This window comes from Hippoglossus stenolepis, chromosome 3, assembly GCF_022539355.2.
Source record: "Hippoglossus stenolepis isolate QCI-W04-F060 chromosome 3, HSTE1.2, whole genome shotgun sequence".
Classification (NCBI taxonomy): Eukaryota; Metazoa; Chordata; class Actinopteri; order Pleuronectiformes; family Pleuronectidae; genus Hippoglossus; species Hippoglossus stenolepis.
In genome coordinates, this window is record NC_061485.1 from 10,642,185 (window position 1) to 10,657,575 (window position 15,391).

At 41.2% G+C, this 15,391-nt stretch overlaps 1 protein-coding gene across 2 annotated transcripts; it reads left to right on the top strand.

The window, feature by feature from the left end:
- Positions 1–125: 125 nt before the first annotated feature.
- mars1 (methionyl-tRNA synthetase 1) lies at positions 126–15,378 on the top strand. 2 transcript variants are annotated; one of them, XM_035150855.2, is made up of 22 exons: positions 126–370; positions 2,121–2,211; positions 2,696–2,774; positions 3,081–3,212; positions 3,957–4,032; positions 4,310–4,494; positions 5,219–5,328; positions 5,418–5,534; positions 5,871–6,074; positions 7,560–7,761; positions 8,202–8,276; positions 8,370–8,540; positions 9,000–9,095; positions 9,961–10,078; positions 10,293–10,506; positions 11,687–11,818; positions 12,148–12,252; positions 12,534–12,729; positions 13,378–13,449; positions 13,747–13,773; positions 14,058–14,189; positions 14,779–15,378. In XM_035150855.2, the coding sequence occupies exons 1-22, from the start codon at positions 268–270 to the stop codon at positions 14,926–14,928; spliced, it is 2,787 nt and encodes a 928-aa protein (XP_035006746.1). In that variant the 5' UTR covers positions 126–267; the 3' UTR covers positions 14,929–15,378. The 2 variants fall into 2 exon arrangements, with proteins under 2 accessions (XP_035006746.1, XP_035006749.1); XM_035150858.2 differs by lacking the exon at positions 13,747–13,773.
- Positions 15,379–15,391: the final 13 nt, after the last annotated feature.

The window sequence follows — 15,391 nt, forward strand, 5'->3', positions numbered from 1 at the left end:
TTGAAATGAAGCAGCACCACCGCGCGGTGAATTTCCGCTCCGGGGAAATGCTTCCTGGTAGTTGTAGTCCTTCAAGCGGACAGCTTCCGTATCTGCGAATGACGCGCACACCCCCTGCAAAACTACAAATCCGCCTCTTTATAAAAGAGCCGGCGTCGCTTGCATCAGCTCGCGTGGGGAAGTTACCTTCGACAGCTGCGTTCCTTGTTTTTAAAGTAAAAAAAAATAAATTCCGCCGCCGTTGAAGTCAAACTACAACACAGTCAAATGAAGCTGTTTTTAAGCGAAGGCAACCCGCACTGCCTGAAGGTGTTAGCCGCCGTACAGGTGACCGGGGTCCCGTGTGACGTCCAGTATGTCAACCACGAGGGTAAGACAGCGTGGTGATCTCTGTGTTCCTCCGGGTTCCTCTGTGTTCCTCTGTGAACAGCTGCTGACGTGTAGCTAAAGGCTACACCCTTGTTTATATATGAGTAGTTTGAGCTGGTGTTCTGCTGTAACTGAGAGCTGCTACTGTGTGTTAGCAAGCTAGCTAGGTGTCAACAGCCGGTCAGTGGCAGTCACGAAGACTGGAACGAAACCTGCATGTGCTTTGTGTTGTTGTTGTGTTTTAACAGTGTTCGTCTGTACAGCATCACGCAGCCTGTGTTTGTGTTGGGACTCAAGTGTTCATCTTCTGCAGTGTATCACTAGTAATGGTGTCAGCTGTCTTGTTTTCATTCTACCCTAATACCTGTGATTGTATTGTTAGAGGTAGAACCAATCTCTGTGGACAAACCCAGTTCAGAAATGATCTGCCACTTACTATATAAACATAGGAAACACTGCATTTAAACAACTCCGGGTTTGATTACAAACTAATATTGTTAATTTAATATCTAAAGTTATTTTGTTTAATCGGTCTGTCAATGGTTGTAGGAAAAAAATAGGAAGTTTTCTGAACCTGCCAGCTTGTTTTGGTTCCACATCTAATCCGACATACCCTGTGGGCAGTGTTATTTCTGACAGGCACATCAGGTGGCACCCAAGAACAAACCTTGGTAGATGATTAAAGGCCTGAACACATATATAGAACAAATATAATGCTGCATATTTACAGTGCAAGACGACAGAAGGCCTAACACAATGTTGGCTTTGTGACTGTACCCATCGAAACCAGGTTGGGGACTGTATCAGCTGAGAGTAAAAGTAAACCCCGGCAGGTATTGATTTAAATTAGATAACTCATCCCTCCATTAAGGGTCACGTGGCTAATGTCTGGGCCACCATTCGGATCAGGGGTGGATCCAGGATTTGAAAAAAAAATGTATTTAGCAATGTAAAATTCCCGAAAGGGCATTTTTCAGCATCTTCGCCTGGGAATAATTATGTCAAATTTGTTGAATTATGCAAGTCTCATTGATAAAATATCCCTTTAATGAGTGAATTGCTGTTTCTTTTATTATTCATCCATTGTTTTGTTTATTTTACGCCAAGTCTGATTACACAGTTATATTACACATTTATTAAAGTAAATAATAATAATTCAAAAAGTACAAGAAGTTATTCCTGCTGCCTCCATGCTGGATTAGAAATGTATTTAATCCTTGAGTTGCCATAAAACCAGTGAGTTGAACCATCAAAGTAAAGACATCTATAAAAAATGTAATCAGAATCTCCTTCGACGCTCATCTCCCATACGTTCTGAAAAACTCTGGATTAAATGATCAAATCCTTGACCTTTTAGTTTGACCTCTGTGTTCATCATTGACCATTCAAATGACTTTGCTGATAAGTATTGCGCCTGAGAATTTGATCACAGGATTATCCTTGACGCATTTGAGGAGTGTTGTGTTATTACTTCTCTCAGAAGATGTGTTGTTGACTTTAAATTCAATATCTGCTCTGAATGATTTGTAATAAGCCCGTGTGTACTGCTAATCGATGTCGATTCTTCTTGTTTCTCTCTCTAAAGACAAAAACATTAGAGGAAGGATTTAGCAGCCAGATAAAGAATCGAGTATAACCAGTCTAATCTGTCAACAAACAAGCAGCAGGCAGTGATAATCTTCTCTGCTGTTGTGTATTTTATTCAGAATTATTTAAACAAACTCATGATCTCTTTCGTTTTTATTTTTCAGAGACAGTGGTGCCCTTTCTTAGCCGTCCAACTCTGCCAGCCCTCATCCTGCCCAGTGGATGGCACCTCTTCAGCTCTAATGCCATCTGCCAGTCAGTAGACTCTCACACACAGTCCTTCCCTCTTGGCCATTACTCAACGCCAATTAGTCATGAATGTAGAGCCGGTTAGTTACCGCCCCTGTATAACTTTTCATATGTTTAACACAATATTTCACTTGTATCTCAACATCTAGGTACATAAAAATTAAAGTATCTGCACCATTAAAGATTCATTTGTTTTTTGTAGTGTTTTTTTGTTAATCGTCTTTTTCTCTTTCAATGGAAACTACAATGACATTAGAAAAATGGCATATATATTTGTATGGATCCCAAATATCTGACAATGCATTGACTTAACTATGATTATTTGATGGTATAAAATTAGGCCAACAACAGTAATGGAGTGTAACAATAGTTTTTTAATAATGTCTTAAAGCTTATTTTGCGGTCGACTCTAGTGGCACACTGAAACTAACCCATGAAGATGGAGCACTTATATTGCAGATATCAGTATTTTATGTGTGTGTCACCTCAGATACCTCTATGAAGTAAAAGGACAAGACTCCACTGACCTTTGCAACCAGTGGCTGGAATGGGAGGCCACAGATCTCCAGGTAAACTACATCCAAAACCTGACCTTACTTTGCTGGAATGTCCTCTTGTGTGATGCAACCTATTTTTAGTTCATGCTTTGTACAGTCTTCTTACAGACTCTGCTAACAATGCTTCAGTGTGTTGCCAAATCCAATAAACTGAAATTATTGAAACATATGCAGAAATGAGTCGTAAAAACTCTACCTGGATGTTCAGTGTTGGTGTAGGATTATTTTTTTACTTTAGTCACATTTATTTGGTTTGCAGCTTTATCCAATGTCTCTTGATCTATTCTAATTAAGCTCTGTTTTGTCTTATTCACGCAGCCTGCACTGCTTCAGGCTCTTCACATGGCAGTGCTGCAAGGAAAGGCTTCAGAAGTGTCTCAGGTTCTCCAGGCGCCCCTAAACTACTTGGACCAAGGCTTGACTAAGGGAAACACGCCATATTTAACAGGGGTACGGTATCAAAGTCTCCGGTTCAGCAGTTTTATTTCTTATTTTCCAGTCTCCATTTAGCTGCCATTTAATTTATTACTACATGTAGAAGATATACACAACCGTTCTAATTCAAAGCATTTTCAGTCTATATAATATATACGTCAAAAGTTCACAATGTCTCTTAGGAAGCTCAGCTGGGTTTAACTGAGCGCCTTCAGTGCGCCACATCAGGCTCCTCTGGCAACATTTCTTTTTCTCTTCTTCTCCGCAGCTGATGCTGACATAGTAATGCTTTTTAAGTTAGAAATGATTCATCTGGGGAGGGGGTCCCATATGGTACAGATGTGTGTGTGTGTGTGGGTGGGTGGGTGGGTGTGTGGGTCAATACTGTTGTATTTTCAGCCCCTGGGGCAACAAGTCATCTGCCTCTGTCATATATTTCATGTGTACAGAAATATGTTTTATTAAATCTCTTGGTGATGAGCGTGGCTCGGAGGAGCTTTGTGGTATGTTAAAGAAAACTTGGAAGCAGGCAGTGAGGCAATTGCAGCAGTTTGTATTTAGGGAGACTTAAGCACATTCAAATGAGAAATGGTCTTTCTCACAGTTTTTTCTGTAAGTAGAAAATCACAAGAGTTCGCATGGATGCTGCATCGATTTTGCTGTACAAACAACATGCATGCAGATTAGTAACTTGACTGGACACATGGCAAGTTTAGGAACATTGTGTTTTAAATGTTAATTTAACTGTGCTTTGTTTAGGAAGCTGTCTCTGTTGCTGATGTTGTTTTGTGGGCTGCGCTGTACCCTCTTTTATCTGACTCGTCACTCGCACTGGGTAAGTAGTAATAAAATATGAAATTCTTTGTTGTTGGTCATAGATAAATGGTCCATCCATTGACTAATTGAATCCCTGTTAGAATACAATAAACTATTTTAATTACTTACATTTATTTTCTTCTGTCCTCTTCTTACCCTTTTCATTTATTTAATCTTCAAATGTTGTAGTTTGTCCTTCTCTGTGATCTAAAGACCTTTACTGCAATCCTTTAAAAAATGTTCTCCCCTTCCTTTTCTCTCCCTTACCTTTACTGGTTCTCTTTTACTTCATCCAGGTGAACGCAAGTCTGTGAAGGCCTGGTTTGACCGAATGGCTGAGATGCACGGTTGCCAGTCTGCTGCTCAGAAAGTGCTGCAGGGGAAAGGCCTGCAGGGCATGAAGAGCTACATGCAGAGACAGCCTGCCCGTCAGAGCAACCAGTGCAGAGACGCACAGCCATGCAATAGCAGCCCTGCTGAGGTACCTGCTTGATCATCAGGATAACTGTTAGATTTAAAGCTTTCTCTCAGCACAAAAAGTCTTCATTTGGGCTCATGCCTCAGGAAACCCTGTCAGGGTTCCAAGGAAATGTCCTCTCTTTTTTTTCTTCTTTTTTTCTTCAAGGTATAGCTGCACAAACAAAACATCTTACAAGACGTGTATTGTCACACGTCCTTGCTGCACTATAGTTATAGAATAAAGATTTAACATAACATAACAATTGACCCTATTTAACTAAGCTCGGCTGTCTCTTCTAGGGGGATGTTGTCTTTGGATGAGACTGAACCTGGCTCTATAAAAGCTAAATTTACACCTATATTAGGGTTCAGAACAGGCAGTATGTTTAGGTTACATCACTATTTCTTTATCCTCCACTCTGTCTTGTTTGAGCATGGGAGGGTCTGAACAGGTGTTCATCAAAATGTAGCAGCAGGAGTTATGGCTCCCTGTCAGGAGGTTTTAGGAGGCGTGATCTCAGATCCAGGAGGGCCTTTGGCTGAGGGGTCAGGAGGGCAAGGGTTTTTTATAACCCTTTACTTTTCTGGCCTTGTTGAAAATCTTGCAGAAATTCTAATTGATGTAAATTAGGATTAAAATACTTACATTTGGGTAAAATAACTGCTTGTGGAGATTACCAACCTAACACGTTAACTTCAGTTTGATGTCCTTTTGACGTGTTCTCTTTCTCTTCATATGTGTTTAGTGTGAAGAGGGAGAACGTGTGGTTTCTGAAGAGGAGATGGAAGCTGCTGCTCTCACCTGGAGCACTGGTTTGAAAGACAGCCCACAGGTTACAGACAGACAACACCCCATGTAAGTAAAGGAAAACATTAAGCAGATACAAACACCCTGTTAAGATCCTGGTTCAGGAGCCAATTAAAATATTTTTTTTGTCCTCATAGTTTGCCACAGGAGGGCAAACGAAACATCCTGGTGGCCAGTGCCTTGCCTTATGTCAACAATGTCCCCCACTTGGGTAACATCATTGGTTGTGTCCTCAGCGCTGACGTCTTCTCCAGGTAGGAAGTTCTGTCTTTTTTTTCTACGTAGGTGCGAGAAAAACACTGATAATCATGAAGAAGAATTCGATCAATGCATCAGACGTATTTTTGTATTCATAAACACAAAAACATACAGGTGTATGGATTGTTGTAATAGATTTCACAGCCTTTTGAATTGTACAAGGAAAGCTGTCCATCATTTTTCATCTCACCTATTCACATTGTAACTCCTCATGTTTTTTCATCCATATGCTTTTTCATTTGTTTTTCCATTTCCTTATTTTTCTTTTCCACACCTGTCCCTTTTCTCATTCATCTCTGTGTCTTACCTCTCGTCCCACTGTCCTCCTCAAGGTACGCTCGTCTGCGAGACTGGAACCTGCTGTATGTGTGTGGCACGGACGAGTACGGCACAGCGACGGAGAACAAGGCCAGAGAGGAGGGCCTGACACCGCAGCAGATCTGCGACAAGTACCATGCTGTTCACGCCGACATTTACAAGTGGTTCCAGATTGACTTTGACTTTTTCGGCAGAACCACCACTGAGAAGCAGACAGAGTAAGTGAGGGCAGGGGAAGGAGGCTGTGTCGGCCTGTTCGGGGTCAACAGTGGGGGGGGGAAATGGAATCTGCTGATTAGTGAGAAATTAAAGATTATTTTTTAAGAATCTAAGATAAAAACTAAACACAAAGGTCTCCTGTATTAATCAGGAGTTCATTTCATGACGGTCCTCACATTTTTCCATACAGTTACTATACAAAATTACATAACATAGGATTACTATAATCTTAGCTGTAGATACTGGTGTGGACGTCTAGCCTTTGCCACCATAAATTCTGCTTCGCTTAATCTTAGAGATTATCAAGGATGATTGTGGAATGTAGGTTATTGCTTACTATTCAGAGGTTTACCAAAAAAATTAAAGAAATCCTATTAAATTACATTTGTTTTATGCGTCTGCACCGGGGGCAGCAGTAGCAGGATGCATGACGTGTTTGGGTCGTCTGTCTCGCTCTTGAATGATATCTCAGGAACACCAGGAGTTTCTTCAAGGTCACTGTGACCTTACGATACACTTACACACGATACTCACCACAACTCAATACGCTTATTACAACAAAATACGCTTAATAACTTCTATTAATACCTTCTATTAAGAAGGTATTAAGTCTAGTCAGTCATAAAAGTAAACTGCAACGTGACAGGTTGGTTGAGGCATAAAACAGCAAGGTGGTAATTCCAGTTATTCTGTTATCAATTATAATGTGTAACATTTGGCACTTATGAATTAGTCAAATATTGGTACATGAATGACGTGAATAAACCAATGGTTGTGTGCGAAGGCTGCACTTTATTTGAATAGTTTTGTAATGTAGCCTCTTTATACAAGAAATGTTATCTCTTTCACAAACACATAGATTAATAACATAACAAGTTTTTTTCGTCTTACTGGGTTTACCTTCTCATGGGAGGATGGGAAACAAAATACTGTCACTTGTCTTCAGTGAAAATTAGATTTAAAATCCTTAAGCGTGTCCATTTTTTCTGTCAGTAAAACATAAAAGGCACGAGCACCATGTTCTTTGAAATTTGAAAACAGCCCACAGATTAAAGACTTGACTCCGATCAAGTACTTTGGATGTAAGGTCTTACCTTTTTAGATTTACCAACTCCCAAGCAAAGATTACCATCAGCTTTGCTTTTTTTGTACCATTTTACTACATATTTTCCTTCTTTAATCAATAACAAACTCATCCATTCGTCTTCTTTTTGTAGTAGTCTGATCTGTTTTCTGTATTACCATATAGACCCAGAAAGTTTACATCATTTTCTTGCCGACGAGAGCAATAGCAGTGAGTTTGAGTTGGAAGGAAAAACTGGGGTCAGGTTTCAATGACTTATTATTTTCCACATAAGACAAGTGTCACTGTGTTTCTCGCCCCTATAACACCAAGCAAAAGAGAAAAATTGCATCATGGGCACAGCCCCAGAAGCATTTTTCAACCATCTTGTTTCTCTGTGTTTTTTTTGGTTTTTTTGAAGGATTGCTCAGAATATATTCTGGCGACTCCACAAACACGGGTTCCTGCTGGAAGACACGGTGGAGCAACTGCGTTGTGAGAAGTGTCAGCGTTTTCTGGCTGACCGCTTCGTAGAAGGCATTTGTCCTTACTGCAGCTACCCAGAAGCTCGCGGTGATCAGTGTGACAAGTGCGGGCGGCTCATAAATGCAGTGGAGCTCAGGGTACGTTTGGAGGAATAGATGGAACAAAGTGAATGCAAAGGGCAAAATGAGGAGTGTCATTATCTGTCCTTTGTTATTATTCTCACTGATGACTATAAGGAGAATGATTGAGATAGATACTGGAATATAATTTTATTTTCCCCTTGTAAATCTATATATTAAGGGAAATGTCATATCCTATTATGTCGAGAATGGGGTCTATGATGCTACCTGCACCTTGTATACATGCTATACATAGAAGTACATAAACGTCATTCTGTTCTGCAGTTTTTCTCTTCCAGTACAACAGCTTAACATTTACTGTTTATTGAGCACAATAGCTGCACTGTAACTCCTGAAATAGTTTTTACTCCCATGAAAGAAATTAGATTTTCCTCTAAATTGTAAATCCATCTGGTGACCTTCAGCCTAATCAGTCGTATCCTTGTTGCCCCCTCCAGGAACCCCAATGTAAGGTCTGTGGGCAGACTCCAGTCGTCTGCTCCTCCAAACATCTTTTCCTCGACCTGCCAAAGGTTCGTTTTTCACTCTGCATTGTAATGTTGTTACTTTTCCATTCTCCACTTTAGACATAGTAAGTGGCTTCAATTTCTCCTCCTTTCGTGCAGCTGGAGGCTCAGTTGGAGCAGTGGCTGGACAAGTCGATGAGCACAGGAGACTGGACTCAAAACGCCAAACAGATCACTCGCTCCTGGCTGAGAGATGGACTCAAACCACGCTGCATCACCAGAGACCTGAAGTGGGGAAGCCCAGTGCCTCACCCCGACTTTAAAGAGAAGGTCTGACATGCACATGAAAAGCAAAACATAATGTTTCACATTACAGATGTTGGTGTAGGTTTTGTTTGGTATTTCTGCATGCAGTGGAAAAGATGTTCACCCCACTTTAATGAAACATAATAAAGCTGTAGTACCTGCTGAGAGGATAATGAATGCACACACATAGTATATAAGGTCATGGTTCCTAATTAAACATTGACTGTGCACTGTTTGCTGCAGTGACTGATGATCCTGCTGTGCTCTCTAATTGTTCACTGGTTCTTCACTGAGTTTTTCTGGGGTTTAGCATGTTTAGATTTGTTTGGACACGGATAATTTATTGTAGTTCACACGTCCGACACGTTATCTCACATTGTAATTTAGGTTTTCCTCATTCATCCTAATCTTTTTGTGCTTAGTCAGTTTCATTCATGTCATCCAGGATTATTTATTAGCATTTTACTTGTTGTGTTCCTGCAGGTCTTCTACGTGTGGTTTGATGCACCGATTGGTTACCTGTCCATTACCGCCAACTACACCGACCAATGGGAGAAGTGGTGGAAGAATCCCAGTCAGGTACCACATCCCAGCCCACACCCAAAATACACAGGATTTATGAGCCACCCTGAAGCTTGGCACACACTTTTTGTCCTCTGCATGACACAGAAGGATCTTATCTGTCTGACTGCATACATTGCTCCATCTGGTCTTTTGCACTCTCCATCAGAACATAGTGTAAATCCTTTCCTTTTGTTATTGAATCCAATGTAATATTCACTTCCAGACACAGTAGAACGGGTTAATAACGATATACTGTGTGTCAATGTAACAGTTCTTCTAGATTCCTCCCCTCTGAGATAACGCTCAGTAGACTACTGTTGGTTTCCCTGTTCGTTCTTGTTCGTCATGCTGTTATCAGCCTCACTTAGAAAAGTTGATCTATTTGACATTTTGTATGTGCATGTGAATTTCATATTTAAAGATTTCACACCACTCCCCACACATACAGTAATACGTGACAAGCTGGAAATGTGATAGTGAGCTACTTATCACTTGGCTTGTCTTCATTTAACTGCAGCTTGATTAAAAAAGACTTAAGAATCTAACAAGCTCTAACATATCTTCTACACTCTCACTGACTCATCTCATGTCTCTCCATCTAAAAGCCCAGGATTGTGTGTGTGTGTGTGTGTGTGTGTGTGTGTGTGTGTGTGTGTGTGTGTGTGTGTGTGTGTGTGTGTGTGTGTGTGTGTGTGTGTGTGTGTGTGTGTGTGTGTGTGTGTGTGTGTGTGTGTGTGTGTGTGTGTGTGTTGGCCTGTGCTTGCAGAGTGAGTGAGATGGGGGTTGGGGAGAGCTGATAAGTCCTCTTTGAACTGGATGATCTCATGATGATCTAATATGATGTCATCCTCACAGCGCAATGTCCTATCTCTGCCAACAGGTGGAGCTGTATAACTTCATGGCCAAAGACAACGTGCCATTCCACAGTGTAGTATTCCCCTGCTCCCTACTGGGAGCTCAAGACAACTACACTCTGGTCAACCACCTCGTTGCCACCGGTAATCACTTAATATCACTGACCGATCAGCACTTTATTAATACTTCTGATTTCATATTTGGATTTACAACTCATTTTAAAATGTCAAAAATATATATATAATGGCACATTCATCCTGTTTTACGCTTATGCAACACAGCCATTATGAATAATCACTTTCACACTGGAGATTAAAGTTCAGCTCTGACAGTGATTTATGCTCTTATTCCCCACAGAATATCTGAATTACGAGGACACTAAATTCTCCAAGAGTCGTGGCACTGGCGTGTTTGGAGACATGGCTAAAGACACGGGCATCCCATCCGACGTGTGGCGATTCTATCTGCTGTTTGTGCGTCCAGAGGGACAGGATTCAGCCTTCTCCTGGGCCGACATGGCTCTGAAGAACAACTCCGAGCTGCTCAACAACTTGGGCAACTTCATCAACAGGTTGGTAACGGATAAATGTTTTGAAATCAATTCCCACACAGTCACCAGTAAAACTGAAAAAATAAATTTTGCTCGCATTTTGTACAGTAATGCAGCAAAACTTTAATCCTGTCCAATGAAGTTTCAGATTGTTGTACTAATTGACAAAATTAAGTTGGAGCTGTAACTATTACAAGAGGTTCACCCTAGTTTTCGACATTTGTTTGGGATGGCGTAATTTAGCCCCAATTCCATTGCCTCAAATGATTTTTAAAAGATCAGGGTTAAATCCCACATCAAAGATGTTTCTCAGCAGCTTTTTTTCAAAGTACCTTGATCTTCAGAATTGGTCTCGGGCAGCAACGTTGATGCTTAATTGGTTCAAAAATATCTTGTAGATTGCATCCACCCTAAGGTGTTGGAGGTAGAAAGTATTCTGCTTCAGAAAAGAAACTCTGTCCTCGCCTGGATCCAGTCACTAAATCACCGAACTACCTTGTTGGTGACAGTTTGTTCATTTTTCAAATTCATAAACGATCCTGGGATGTGTTGTCCCAGCTAATTGTTGTCCAGTCTTAACCTTTTACTCACAATTTCACCAATAATGAGCTTGACAAACTCTGACAAAAAATTGGTAAAACCTTACTTGATTGATTAGGATAATTCAGTCACTGTATAGAATATTTAAAGAATTGTGTTCTTTATTTTCCTAAGGATGAAAAAAAAAATGCATAAGACTAAAAAAGGTCACACAAGGTTTACGCTCACATCAAAGTCGCAGTTTAACAATTTAACAGGCACGTCAAAGCATTTTGGTCTGACAAACCTTCCATAGAGAAAAACTGCTAGTTGCATCAGACATGACAAAAACCTTCACGCTACAAATGTGGTTCTGATGTACACACACTCAACTCATTTCAAAGAGCTACAACGTATGGGCGATGAAGGAGCTGGGAGGAGGCTCAACGCAGTACACTGTAGCGGTAGTTTTCCATCCAGAGCACTGAATTACATTTGGCATCAAAATCTAGAATTTCTAATCAATTAGGAAGTCAAGTAGCATGCCCTTCTCTCATCTCCCTCCTACTCTGTTTCTCCTGCTGCCTTTTTCTCACAGCTCACACATTTTCTCCCAGAAATCCCCCCTTTTTTTAATCTGTCTCAATCAAACCCCTTCAATCGCTCTCCGTCTCTCCTCCAGAGCCGGCATGTTTGTCACTAAGTTCTTTGAGGGCTGTGTGCCTGCGATGGAGCTGCAGCAGGAAGATAAGAAGCTGCTGGCCCTGGTGAGCTGGGAGCTGCAGCAGTACATCCAGCTCATGGACAAAGTCAAGTAAGAGCGGTTGAGTCACACACCTGTCAGAAGCAATGGCAATGAAAAGGTATTGATTTAGTTTGATGTACTTTCAAGAGGTAAAATTCTGCTTGTTTTTAATTTGTTATATTCCGGGTTTTAAAACTATTAAAATGATAAAAGATATATATTACAGCCCAAGTTTTAAAATCTCTAATATGTATCTCGACACTAAAGGTAAAACAGTAGATAAACCCATATTTGGACTTGTACTCAGTTACAGTGGACTCTGTGTGATGTCTTGTGCTTGCAAAACTACCATAAATCAATGGTGCAAATTGTCATGCTTTGATCAAATGTTCCCCCAGAATTCGTGATGCTCTCAAACTCATCCTGAACATCTCTCGCCATGGCAACCAGTACATTCAGGTCAACGAACCCTGGAAGAACATCAAGGGAGGAGACGCAGAAAGGTGAGATGGCCTTGAGATGCAAACTCAACCTCTCGTCTTTGTATTTCCATTAAAATAGTCCATCGATTTCAGTTTGAATATGTGTGTAAATTGATTTTATCGATCACATACCTTTTGAAAATGTACAAATTTATTTACTTTCATGTAAAATTAAATGACTGATTCAAGTTTTAGTAAAGATGATTTAATTGTGTGTGCAACAGATGAGAAAAGCAGTAATGAAAATCATGAGTATGAAGGTGCAGCTGACTGACTGATGTTTCTCTGATTATCCTCTTCAGGCAGCGTGCGGGCACAGTCACTGGCGTCTCTGTGAATATCGCTTGCCTGCTGTCAGTGATGCTGTTACCTTACATGCCAACAGTGAGCCAAACCATCAGGGATCAGCTCAACGCCCCTCAGTCCGGCCTCCATACCATGTTCCAAGGCACTGGCACCTTTGTCTGTTCCCTGAGAGCGGGCCACCGCATCGGCAATGTGAGTGCGACCCGAAAAACAGAACACACACAGTCCATACATGTCCAAACGTCTAGTGTGTGGATGCTGGGTGATACAATGGGGATGCAACAATCTGTCAATATTTCAGTCCTCTGGAGGACATTGTAGTCGTGTAAACATACACACACACGCTCAAGAATAAATAGCCTAGACTCTGTTTCTTGGCCTCAGCCTTCGAACACCAAGTTTCTCTCAGGCCACTTGTCCCTTCAGGCTTAATTGTGGTGGCCGGCGTCTGCAGGGGCCTGCCGACGCTGCATTCAGTCTCCAAGGTGATCGTGATTCGTGACCGTGATCTCTAAGCACGGATCAACAAAACCACACTACTCTAATGTCACACCAGGACTACACATCGCACACAACCCTCCCTGATGAACCACACCCTGGATCATCGGTGTAATCCTGCGTAAGAAAGTGGCAATCATGATCGAAAACCACATTTTTCACACAGTCGTCTACGTACTTGCATAATCCTATCTGTTCAAAGATGAGCACAGAGCCTCCCGGTTGAATCTTCCAGTTACGCTGGCCCTGGGCTGGATCCACAATTGTAATTTTGTTTTTTTATATTTGTGCAAATACATTTATTTTTTTATTTTAACTTTTTATTCCCCGTTTTATTCCCAGGTCAGTCCGTTGTTCCAGAAACTGGAGCCGGACCAGATTGAGGCTTTGAAGAAGAAATTTGGTGGACAGCAGGTATTTGATGTTTATGATGCCTAATGGTCTGTGTATGAGTTCAGTCAGGTCTTGTAGTAATATAGGATGACTATTTATGAATAATGAAATAAGAAAGAATTGATAAATCACAGCTGTGCACGAGCCGCTGTCTGACTTTCATGAGGAATAAGAATTTGTACTTGATTTGCGTGTCTGTATTTTGAAGCACAATACAAAGAAAACACACAAAAAAATGTGCAAATTGTGTAACGAGCATCCGTCATATAGATTAAGAATAATCCCTCTCTAAACCCTCTGCTCAATTGCTGCCTGCAGCCTGAAGATGAACCACCTCAAAAAAAGGTATTGAGCGGTATTTGTTTGTGAGCACACTGGTGCTGTTGTGTCAAATCGCACGCCGCCACTAACACCAGCAGCTCATCTAATGTCCTCGTATTTTTTACATTTTTACACGTGTGTCCTGTGTGACTTATTGTCCATTCACACATCACGACTCATAAAACCCTGTCGACATGTTGAGTGATGAGTGTTATTGTCTGAAATGAGGTAAGTCATCTGTAGAAATAATAACCATCAAATCGCCTCGGATTCAAGCATCTTCTCGTGTCTGCTGCCTTCTCCCTCAGAAGACAGCTGAGAGCGCTGCCAGCTCGCAGCCGGCCGCTGTGCCAGCTCCTGCTGCTGCTGAGGCGACGGCGACGGTGAGCGGAGCGGACCCAGAGAAAGCCAAGCTGCTCACTCAGGCTGTGACTGAGCAGGTGAGATCGCTGGCTGGTGCCAACACATCGATTCTTACTTCAGTCATTTTAGAGTCACAATAGTCTGGTATTAGCAAAAGTTCCAGATTTCATTTAGACGATTTTAATTTCCTTGAATTGTTTTTAAATCGTTATTCGTATTACCGGCTAACAAAGCCGACCCAGTCGTCTGTGATAAACGGGAAAGTTCCTCAAAAAAATCGAATCCCGCACGCAACAAACTATCGGCCACATAAATAAACGGCTAATTTCCTGAGTTACATTTTATAATTTAGAAATAAGTTCTAATTGGAAATTTATCCCGTAATGCAAGGAATTCGTAATTAATCAAAATTGTTTTATTTACAAAGTTGTAATCTTTCAATTTTACAACTTTCTGCAGCGCGTCCGATGTTAAATCACTCCATATTTCTAAACCCAGAAAGAAGCGACTAATTACGAACGGACAAGCGGCTGCATTTGTTCATTCTTGACTATCTGACAAGAACGCTACCAATCTCTGTTTGTGTCCGTAAAAGCTGAGGTATTTAAATCAAATCATATTTTGGTGTGAGACACTAATTAAACACGATCATTTTATCCGTCACAGGGAGAAAAGGTGCGAGCGCTGAAAGCCCAGAAGGCGGAGAAGGCTGCGATCACAGCAGAAGTGGCCAAACTGTTGGACCTTAAGAAACAGCTGGCTGTGGCTGAGGGGAAGAACCCTGAGCCGGCACCTCAGAAGAGCAAGAAGAAGTGAGACAGACACAAAGGGAAACAAAATGAAAGAGGTTCCGCAGAGGAAGGGAAGAGTAGAATGGTTTGAGGTATGATAGTGGAGAACGGGAACAAGATGTACACCAAGAGAGATGAGGGTATTAGCTTACGGCAAAGCCGTGACAGGATCTAAGACAATGTGGTATTGGCACTGAGGACTAATGAAATGCTGGATAGGCCGACGGGGAAATGAAAACACACAAAGAGGAAGTCAAATGAATACAGCTACAGAATGGAGGGATTTTTCCAAATCCCTCCACCAAAAGAAACTGATTTTATACTCTCCCTGTGATAAAGTCAGCATACGTTATTAGCATTGGAAGGTGTGTTACGCATTTAAAGATGTTTTTTATATCCTCTGGAATTTTTTTCTTTGTTATTTACCACAAATACCCTTTTTAGATCCAGAAAATAAAAGAAGTGAATCTGAAAATTGTCTGTATTTC